The sequence below is a fragment of the Gekko japonicus genome, unplaced genomic scaffold (genome assembly GCF_001447785.1).
Source record: "Gekko japonicus isolate JY-2015 unplaced genomic scaffold, Gekko_japonicus_V1.1 scaffold2362, whole genome shotgun sequence".
Classification (NCBI taxonomy): domain Eukaryota; kingdom Metazoa; phylum Chordata; class Lepidosauria; order Squamata; family Gekkonidae; genus Gekko; species Gekko japonicus.
Window position 1 is genome coordinate 3,391 of NW_015174342.1, and position 11,484 is coordinate 14,874.

The following is an 11,484-nucleotide window of genomic DNA, read 5'->3' on the forward strand; positions in this document are numbered from 1 at the left end:
TCCCAGTATCCTTTGAGTCCCTTTTTTTGGAGAAGAAATGCCAAAATGTCTGGTTTCCATTTTAGATTTTTCTTGTAACTGGACTTCCTTGAAACTACATAGACCCCAAATGTCAGAATTTTAGCTCTGTAGAAAAGATCCAGATAATTTCAATAGTCCATCACCTGTCAAGTGCGGTGATCTGTCAGCCAAATTCCGATGGGTCATTTTCTGAGGAGAAGGTGAGGGCTCTAGTATCTTTCTGTTCCAGAAAGTAATGCTTTGCATCTCCCAGTGCCTGAAGATGCTGGAATACTCACCACTTTCTAAGGAGGGCTTTGGGAAGCTGTTGCTGCAGTTGCTGAATCTTGCTTTCTGGCCCTGTTGGCTAAGGCTCATTCTGCATCTAGCATTAGCTCCGCTGTTATACCAAACCCAAGTTGGAACAGAAATTCCCCTCTACATTGCATGCCACTTTGACTTTGATTGATTGTCGGATTTAATGACAGTGTCCAGACTGCATGCCGCTTTCACTTTGTTTGATCTCTTGGTTTTATGGTACTGTCTACATAGATTTATGGCCGTTTTATTACTTTTCAGGGGTGACTTTTCAGTCAGAGACTCCACAGCTTAGAGGGAACACTCAGGGGTGACTTTTTAGTCAGTAAGGCGTTGGCCCAGGGTATTTGAATGTGGTTTTGAGCTGCATCTTTTTCTGTTCCAGTGGCGTTTTTGTAAAACAACGGACCAAATGCTAGATGCAAGATGGGCCTAAGTCTCCAGCTCCACTGATACTGGTTCCACTGAATGGGACAATGAACAGCCAGCCAGTGAAATCACAGGAAAGGACTATCTGTTCGTGTTTCATTAGCATGTGGCAACGAGGGGAAATCAGGTTTCAAGCAGATTGTGTCAGAATGGTGACAGTCAGTGTATTAGATTTGATGGCCAAAGCTATGGTCTCTAATGATGCCAAGCTTGGGCAGATGGCTGGTAGAAAGAACTGCAGGGAAATCTGAGATCTTTATTAGCTGATTACTGGGAGTAAAAATTCTGCAGTGGAACTTGAAATGCAAAGTACAAAAGTGACAGCAAGTACATTGTTCTTCTCATTCTCGTAGCAGTGTGTGTTTATTTTACAAAGGTGTATTTCTGAGACCTCAAACAGTGAAATCCTCAACAACGTCCACTAATCACTTGTTACTCATATGTTGACAAGGTACTCCCTGCAGGGCTGTCCTTTTTAGTTCGAAACCATTCAAAGTAAAGAAATCAGGCATTTTGGAAGTGCATTGAATGGAAGGAAGCCTTCCCTAGCTCAGAGGAGGTGAAATCTCATTATTTTTAATGGGGCCCTAAAGCCAAAAAGATCTTTTATCACGTAGATATATGTTGATAGAAGAGACTATCTGAGAAACTATGGGAGTCCACGCTAATTGGACGCATAATGCTGTAGCGATAATAATTAAAAGGACTGTCGGAATCAAAGGAATAAAGCCTTCCCCTGATCAAAGACGCAAGGCCCAGTGCTACTCCAAGGGCGTTCCATTAAGCAACATATAAGGCATTCCTTTTATTTTTGTAATGACGGTATGAGAATTCTGAACGTGAAGCAGCATACCACAAGCAGCTACTAGAGCAAAGGTGTTATATAAAATTTAACACAAGGAAATTGGTGTGTTTCCTGCTTGTTGGGGTGGTGTTTGTGTGTGTGGGGGGGCAAAACAGAGCAGGACAGACCTGTCGCTTATGCACTATGACACAGAAGTAGCAGGGCAACCTGAGTGGAGTGAAATGGGGAACTGACAGGGCCTGACCTCCCACTGAATGTATGTGACTTAAAGTGCTTCTCTTTCGCTAGATTACTTATTGTGAGCACAAACGATGTGCATTTTCGTCTAACCCAACTGAACTCTTTTGCAATTGCAAGCAACAGGCTAAGCTGACTGGCAGTTTCTGGACAACAACAACACAAAGTATGGTGTGAGTCATGCACAGAACCTGTGTTGGTGCCAAGGACGGTAATGACCTTGCTCAGAATACAAACTTGCCTCACTTGTAATGCTTAGCTCTGTTACAAATCAAGTAGCATTTCCCCTCCCCTGCAAAGGTCTGCAGGTGTGTAGAATGTAAAAGGAGATTTTGCACACAGGTAGCTTCATGTGCAAAAGTCTTTCATGTGATACCCTCCCCCACCTCCCACCCACACCCTCTCCTGGGATGCTGTGGAAGATGGGGCTTGCTGCAATCAGAGCACCCAGCCAAGCAGCCTTGGGGCTTGTTGAGCGTCACTTTGGGTCAGATTCCTTAATTCCTTCTTGCAAATGTAATGTGTGGCTGCCGGGCCTCGTCCTGATCTAGAACTTGAATTCTGGGTGATTAAGATTGTAATTACTGAGCCAGTTCCAAATCTAATTTAGGAAAGCTCACCTATCATTCCTTAGTACAACAGTGATTTGGCTTAGTGGTATGGAATAGCATTTATTTACTTTTATTTACATCATTTGGGAAAACTCCAGGATCGTGGCCTCCCCCCCCCCTAAGTCTTGTTATTGAACAGTCTCTCTGGGATCAAGCTCTGCAGTCAGAAACAGAAACATCCAGTTATTCTCCAATATACTAAATGGCTTCAACCAGCAGATTACTCCAGATCCCTCACATGCTCCAAATGTCAGAGAATCTTTACCCTTGCAAGCTTTAGTGTTCTCTCCTTGGCCCTCCTGGAAGGCAGGTACCATCGCTTCCCACTCAGTGGAAGGTCCCCGTGGCACTGCATGTGCCCCTTACCTTTTTATCCCTTTATTTTATCCCTTTGTTTTATTTGTGTTTCTTTTTTATTATTATTGATGATTCTTTGGAGCTGATTTAAACCTATGATTGATATTTACTTCATTTGCATTCCTCCTTTCTCCTTAGAGAGGTCCCACAGTGGCTTAAAAAGTTCTCCTCTCCTCCATTTTATCCTCACAACAACCCTGTGAGATAGTCTGGGCTGAGAGTATGTGACTGGCCCAAGGTCACCCAGCGAGCTTCCCTGGCAAAGTAAGGATTTGAACCCCGGTCTCCCAGATCCTAGTCGACACTCCAGCCGCTTCCACCACACTGGCTGTTCCACGTTGCTGTACCATATTAATATTGATCTGGAGATGTTAACAGAACTTAGAATCACCAGAAGGGCTCGGAAATAACCTTTTTGGAACACCTCCAGAAGAACTGGTTGTAGGGTTGCCAGCCTCCAGGTGGGGTCTGGGGATCTCCTGCTTTTACAGCTGATCTCCAGCTGACAGAGATCGGCTCCCCTGGAGGAAATGGCTGCTTTGAAGGGTGGACTCTGTGGCCTTGGGCCCTGCTGAGGCCCCTCCCCTCCCCAAACCCCTCCCTCTCCTGGATCCACCGCCAAAGTCTCCAGGTATTTTCCAACCAAGACCTGGCAACCCTAACAACAATTACAATTACAACAAATTTATTAAGAACAGTCATAAGACCAGCAAAATAAACCAAAATAGTACAACACCGAGTCTAAATACTAAAATACGAAACCGGTCAATTCCGTCATTAATGGCTCGAGTTACAGTACATTCTACGCTTTTTAATTACCAGATAACAATATTTAGCAACATTGTGTGAGACAGAATCATAAGTATTGGCCAATAAGAACTTTATCAAACATTCCTCGGCATATGTAAGATAATTAGCCAAGGGTTTAAAACGTGAGAGAAGGGGTATCAACAGCTGCTGTCTCTCTTCGTCATACATAGGACAATGGAGTAATATATGGGAGGCCGACTCCACCTGTTCTAACAAACAGGAGCAAATTCTCTGGTGCATGGGAGTCCGGGTATATCTACCATAAAGTACTGCTGAGGGTAACGCATCAAGCCGTGCTCTAGTAAATGCCCATCTATGGTTAGGGTTTTTTATGAGTCCAAGGTAAGATGCGGCCTTTAAACTTGGTCCCAGCTTTAGCCTCTTATAATAGGAAGGCAGGGCTGCATAGTCGTCTTGTGCTTCAATATCCTTAAATCTTTGGTATATTAAGTTCTTTGCGTACTGCAACCCTCCCTCTAGCAAATTTTCAGGATCTAACCCAATTGATTTCAATTTATCTACGACTCTAAGAGCCCATGACAAAAGATCAGGAATAAGTCCCACCAGATTTGGCAACCCTAACTGTTTGGCCACTGTGTGACACAGGATGCTGGACTAGATGGACCACTAGTCTGATCTGGCAGGTCTCTTCTGATGTTCTTATGTTTGTTTGCATAACCCATGGTGGGCAGATCAGTATTCCAGACAAAGGGAATGTGGATTAATGAGCCCGCTATAGAATTGGTTCGGCTCTTTTTCCTTTTCTTTCGTGCGAAACTGTTCTCCAAACAATGCTGTCTGCGGGAAATCATTATGCAAAATCATTATGCAAATATATTTGAAAAACAGTAAAACGACCACTTCCTTCTGAACGGTGTCTGATTCCTCAGTGATATTCCTGCTCAGACATTGTCGATATCAAGCCGGCCAACATGGAGGATCTGACCGAAGTCATCACAGCCTCTGAGTTCCACCCCCACCACTGCAATCTCTTCGTCTACAGCAGCAGCAAAGGATCTCTCCGGCTCTGTGACATGAGGGCGTCCGCTCTCTGCGACAAACATTCCAAACGTGAGTCGCTGGTGGGGGCCTTTCCGTTAAAACGTTGTCCTGAATGTTCCCAAATGTGTACTGTAGGCAGGGATTACCCACTGGTAGGGGCGGATTAACCATTAAGCAGACTAAGCACGTGCTTAGGGCACCAGGGCCAAAGGGGGCACCACAAAGTTTGGAAAAGGGTGAAAAGAAAAAAACCCCCGAAGACTTGTAAAAAATTTTTTTTAAATAAAACTAGTGCAAATGGATCATGGTGTACCCTAGGGTTAACTTCTATTTTTTGTTGGCGAGGTGCAGTGTCATAGGTTATGTTTAAAAGTAAAATGATGGAGCCAAATTCAGTTGTCAGTTGCTGCAACCTGCACTGTATATCTGGTCAGACAGGTCAACCACTAAAATGGACTGAGTCAGTGTGGAAAGATTGGTCAGTGCTTAGGGCACCAGTGAGCCTTAATCTGCCCCTGCCCACTGGCACAGCGTCAGCCACTTGAGTGGCTTGCAAATGTGTCCACTTGTTACATGCGGAAGTGGATGGTTCCTCAGCATTATGCTTCTGCTGCATTATGGCCCCCAAACAAAAAAACGTGAGATGCCCAGTTCCACGGGAGGAAGTGTCGGTGTCCGTGCCTCCAGTCCTGCCTTCGCTACAACCCGTAAGAGGCAGCTTTGAGGTCTAGGCCGGCGTGTGGCAATGGGACAGAGATCAAAGCGGTCAGGTAACACCTAGTTGGTTCCCGTGGATCTCTGCCAGCTGGGTGTGGCTGGCCCTGCTTCCGGCAGCAGAAATGGGTGGCTCAGGAGGACAGTGGGTGGGACTGGCTGTGATGGGCAGTGCAGGCTGTCTGCCCCCTGGGGTCAGTATTGCTGAGGTTTTTCTTCCTGCTTAACCGCAGCAGCATCATTGTGTATTCATGCACCTCCCAGGATTTCCCTGGCTTTTCTCTAATCTGTTGCTCTGAAGATTTGGGAAACATTGCAGCAAAGGTCTACTATATTTGTTTGGCATATGAAACTGTGTTCGTGAAATTGTCGGTTTGTGTCTAGTATTACTGATCTCCTCTTAAATACACAGCACTGTAAGTGGAATTTTGGGTTCAGTTTTATGTTTATGGTTCTTGTTAATGTCCTGATGTTACTGGACGGGAAAAGACTAAAGTACCCTGATGTACTAGAACTGTAAAAAGCAGAAAAGTTTGCTTTTAGCCTGCTTCAGTTGGAAGTGATTAGCAGCGAGGCGGGCATTGTCAACCTGTAAGACTGGTAGGTCTGAGCCAAAAGAGGAAGGCCCATTTTGCAAGAACCCCCCATCAGAATTTAAACACTTTCTCCACTTTTGTTGACTTTGGGATGTCATAGTCAAAGGACTGCAAAAACATTTATTTTGTGATCCCTGATTCGCAAGGGTTTTCCATGGGACCTGTACAGAATGCTTTGATTCCAAACAGCAGCACTAAAGAACCACGAAGCAGATAGCATTCAGATTCCCCGCCCCACCCCGGAATCTGTTGTGTGCCTGTCATCTTGCTATGTTCAATCTGAAGAACATTCAACTCAGTCGTAATTACTGGCTCAATTAATGTGCAACGTTTCATTTCCAATTTTAGACCACGGAAAAAAAAGACTCTTCGAAAGTTCCCTGTCAACATATGAAACTATTAATAGATGGAAACCACTGAGAGCTACTCTTAGGATTGTAAATGAGTCCTGCAGTTAGATGTAAAGATGTTATCTTCATGCACAGAATGTTATCACTTGTGATTTCTCCAGATGAGGCTACTCTGACAGGAACAGAAGCAAGCCAACCATTTCCCCTGCTCTGTTGGCATCCTATAGACTGTTGTTGGTAGTAAAATCAAATAGTTTATTATAAAATAATAATTCAATAAGAATCATGGCTGTATTTGCCATTATCGTTCTCAATGTTTTCCTAATTTGTACAGTAAGGTTTGCATCAATAAGATGAGTCTTTTCCCCCCACACCTCAGTACCAAGGAGATGCCAGTCATAAATGACTAAAACCCAACAGTAACCCTGAAATGAAAAGCAGGCATTTGATGCCAGTAAAGGGACCAGGCTCTAATGGGCATTGATTAAATTCTGTTTTCCAGATATGTGAGTTAGAAAACAATGAGGCTTGCTGGGAAACACTTAGGGGCCGACTGAGGCCGACAAGGGGGCTCCCTTTAGGCTTTTAGAGGGATGCTGGGGGTGGCTTGGGTTTAGGGTCGCCAGGTCTGGGTTGGAAAATACCTGGAGACTTTGGGGGTGGAGTCAGGAGAGGGTGGGGTTTTGGGGAGGGGAGGGGCCTCAGCATGGCCCAGTGCCACAGAGCCCACCCTCCAAAGCAGCCATTTTCTCCAGGGGAGCTGATCTCTGTCAGCTGGAGATCAGTGTGGTAAAAGCGGGAGATCCCCAGGCCCCACCTGGAGGCTGGCAACCCTACTTGGCATGAACGTTCTCCTCTCACTGCCTTTGCAAAGTGCTGGTGTTAATCTTCACAACACTCCTCCCTTGGTGTCCTTGACCGGGCAGGAAAGTGTTGTGAATAAATAAGTGTTGTGAATAAATAAGCAACCTTGCAAGGTAGGCCATGATTCGCATTTCACAGCTAGGAAATGGAAACCAGCAGACAGTGGCATGACCACAACCCATTTTGGACTTGAACCCAGCTCTCCCATAGCCTCTGCTGATTGTTTAATAAAGAAGGTGGCACAGGAAAACTCAAGTATTTAAAAAGACACAGGAAAACTCAAGTATTTAAAAAGACAAGCCATTTAAACACAGTAGAATCTGGGAGGGGTGGCTTGGATGTGCAGTCAGTGATCAGGGGATGTTATTTAACTTCATGCCATGGAAAGCTTAAAGTATCCATCATCATCATCATCATCATCATCATCATCATCATCATCATCATCAAACCTCTACTTAAAAGACAGGACATTTAGGCCAGAACTTGCTGATGTTGAGGAAGAGGGGTCAGAGGGCAGCCAAGTCCCTTTCTCCTGAGGAGTCCAGGTCTGTCGCTTAGGGGGGGGGTTGGCCGGTTCAGGGGGTGGATGTTATGGAACCCCACAAAGGGAGCTGGGGGAGAAGCTCACTAGACTGTGTCGGAAACACCCTAATGAGCTCTTGGGCTGCTTTTGTTTTTGCAATATAATCATGAAAGACGATCGTCCACACCCTCCCATGGGATTAATGAACATCCGCTCCCCGTTTGTATGACATCCCCAGCTGTACCGTGATCACTCTGTCTAGCGCTTTGAGGCAAAAGGGACCTTGCATGCAGGAATTCCATGATCAACAGTTGTCAGGAAAGATAATGCAAGCTGTTGCCAAGAAGTCCTTTCTGCATCTGTCTTCTGTCATGACATTTACAGTGAACAAGCACCCATCGTCTCTGACAATTCATCCCATGTCCACTAGTCCTGGACAGTACTCCGCATTACATTTTTGCTTCCATCCCTTGTATGCACAATATAGTCTCGTGTGCAGTTGTGTTACAGAGAACTGGCATAACTTCGTCCCCCTCCTCCTCTTTTGCCCTAATATTTTGTTCTCCTTCACCTGTTCTGCTACAGCAGACCATGAGTTCCGAAATCTTTCACTTTTAGAAAGGTCCAGAAAAAATTGCTGTATCACAGCCATAGAGTTAGATGGAAAGAGAGGAAAATTTTAAGGCTGGGAAGGAGCCTTGATGGTGAAATATCTGACCGTCCACATGACTACATTTGTAAACATATGGGTTGTATTACCTGGGTATGTGCCACATTGGCCTACCCATCTGTAGAGCTGCCACAACAGTGGTCCTTATCAGGACCACATCCATCTGTAACAAGGAAAGACATTGGCTGCACAAGGACTTATTGAGAACGTTGAATCTCTGACGTTTCTTTCTTTCTGTTGGCAGATGCTCTTCCTCATGTATGACACTCCCAGATCACCTCCCCCGGCCTGATCAGGCTCTCAAAGCAACATAGGTAAAGGTAAAGGTTCCCTTGCTCGAAAGCCAGTCGAGTCCGACTCTAGGGTTGCGGTGCTCATCTCCGTTTCAAAGCCAAAGAGCCAGCGCTGTCCAAAGATGTTTCCGTGGTCATGTGGCCAGCATGACTAAACACCAAGGTGCATGGAACGCTGTTACCTTCCCACCGAAGTGGTACCTATTTATCTACTTGCAATTTCTTGCTTTCGAACAAAGCAACATACAGTGCAGTAAAATGGTTTCCTGGGGGTGGGGTGGGGGGCTGGTTACACATAGACCTCAGCTGAATTTAAAATGCATTACTTGGAAGAATATGTTCTTTGCAGCATGTTTGTCCAGCAGCAGTGCTGGATCCAGTATAACCTCTGTGCTCTTAACAAAGTCAGCAAGGACTTGAATCGATCTTTTACTGAGGATCAGTGGGACCACATCTGGAAAATGCATGCCAAAGTTTCCAGATCACTGACGGTTTGTGCAGCGGCTCAGAAGGTTCTGTTCAGATGGTACATGACTCCAGTCAAGCTCTCTTATATTTCAGCCCGTGCCTCACCTTTTTATTGGAAAAACTGTGGCAATAAAGCCACTTTCTTCCATAATTGGTGGGAATGCCATCACGTACAGCAATTCTGGTCGTCGATTATACGCCTCATCTATACGATAACAGGAGTGGACTTGCCTTTAGACCCGGCATTGCTCCTTCTTGGCCACTGGCCGTCAGATGAACCTCCTGTAATGAAAGGAGAGTTAATTAACGTTCTGCTCACAGCTGCCAAATCATCTATAGCCCGATTTTGGAAGAGCACTAACCCGCCCACGGCTGCCTCCTGGCTCTCCGTTGTCTGGGACTATTTCATGTTGGAAAAATGTACTGTTTATTTCGACGCTTCTCAGAGTGAGAAGGAATTGTATAGTTCCTTAGATAAATGGTCCTTATTTTTGGAAAAGGTGGGACAAGGGGAGTTGATTGTTTAAGTGGGCCATGGGAGGGTGTCATTCCATGTCCCCATGTTATACTGCTTTCATTCTTTACTTGACCGTAGTGATTTGTACGACTGTCTCAAGCTTTATTGTTCATGTCTTTTGAAACAAATTAAAAAAACAACAACCCCAAGTCAGGAAGGGTCAGTGAAACCCAATCAAAGAGGAGAAGCACACTGTCCTTCAAGATCTCTTGTCTTTCCACCAAGCATCACCACTGTCTCGTTGGGATTATTTTCAGTTTGTCCATTCATTTAACCACAGCAGTCAGGCAGTGATCCAGGACCCCTGCCGCTTCACCAGGAGAACTGCCCATTCTTCGAGGATTCTTCCTCCCTCCATGTTTTTGCACGAGTTACTGATCTGAGCAGGCCTCTTCACTGGAATGAGGCAAGACCAGGTTATAGACTGATGCAGAAGCACAGTGAAGCCTGGTAGTTCTGCTGTTTTTCGGAGCGACTGGATGACTGAGCAAAGCAGAATTACCCATTCCCAGGGGAGGCTGATAGGAAGGGGACATGGCCAGGCCAGTAAATCACGTAAAGTAATATAAATGGTAACAGCCCAAGACAATTAATAAGCCAGAGAACAGGCTGACACTCAGCACTTGGGATGAAATGAAATGCAATTTCTCTAATGTATTAACAATGTTATTTTATAATAGCTAATAACACATCCACATTGTTACATATACATATACAGAAAACCTACTCTTCATAGTGTCTTCCAATGATATTCCATGCCATAATTTCAAATAATACTAAAGTGCATCCTAATCCATTTTACTGGATAATCTTGTCCCGGGCATACAAACAAATCAATTTGCCTTTGTACAGTAGGTTTTCTAGAGAAACTACCACGGTGCTTCAGTGTGTTTGGATGAAGTTGTGAATGAAACGAAAGCCAACTCAGGGGAGTTTCGTCAACCCACTTCTTTTTTCTGTACCTATGGAAGCAAAAATATGTAACAATGTGGATGTGTTATTAGCTATTATAAAATAACGTTGTTAATACATTAGAGAAAGTGCGTTTCATTTCATCCCAAGCGCTGAGTGTCAGCCTGTTCTCCAATAAATCATGTGGTCACACAGCAGAGACACCCTCTCTTGTGTCGTGGGCTCTGGGGTCACAGAAGCATTTAGCTGACTGATTTCTCCTGGCTCAGTTATCTGGTCTACTCATGCAAGTCCGCCCTGGCACTCAGCCGGGCAGTTACTGAGTCTTCCGCACCTGTAGAAGCAGAAGGGGTAGAAGACAGAGGTCAGTTGAACACAGATAGTTCATTGGATTGTGGAGGACATATTTCCTATTCAGTTCAATGCAAAGTACTTTAGAGTTTGCCCTGCTTGCAGTAGGCAAGCCCTTGAGCACTTGGTCAGGAATGGAGAGTGTACGTGCAGTGCCTGAGCATCCCCTCGCTGTTCAGGCATAAAAAACAAGAAGAAAAAACAAAGAAAAACCCTCCTATTCCACTTAATATAGGACCAAACTCTCAAGTATGTTATGATTAGTGATAACCCATATCAGTTTACTAGATTTATTTGTTTCTTTGCTTCATTTATTGTTTGCCTTCCTCATTAGAGGCGGGTTACTCATTAGAGGTGGGTTATAAAAGCAATGCATTGGGGGCAGGACTAATACATAAAAGACTGAATTACAGAATTAAAAAGCAGCATAATACATCCCCTAAACCGGATGTCCGAGTTAGAGAGCAATGATGCAAGAAACTGGATTTCACAACTGGAACTGTGAAATAGACACTACAAGGGGCGGACCCGCGATACTCGCGGGGGGGAGGGAGCTCCACACCGAGGAGGAAGAGGAGGAAGCAGGAGGAGGAGGTAAGTATCCCCCATCCCGCCGGTTCCCCCCGTCTCCTCCACCACCCCTCCACACCCCGGCTC

General features: G+C 45.0%; 1 protein-coding gene across 1 annotated transcript in view; it reads left to right on the forward strand.

Annotated features, from left to right (window-relative positions):
• Positions 1 to 4,473: 4,473 nt before the first annotated feature.
• Positions 4,474 to 11,484, forward strand: part of PPP2R2C (protein phosphatase 2 regulatory subunit B, gamma) — a gene marked incomplete at its 5' end in the record, with an annotated part of 28,983 nt that continues 21,972 nt past the window's right edge. Inside the window, one exon of the mRNA XM_015424292.1 lies at positions 4,474 to 4,638. Coding sequence (XP_015279778.1) covers positions 4,474 to 4,638 — 165 coding nt within the window. The remainder of the gene's footprint in view (positions 4,639 to 11,484) is intronic.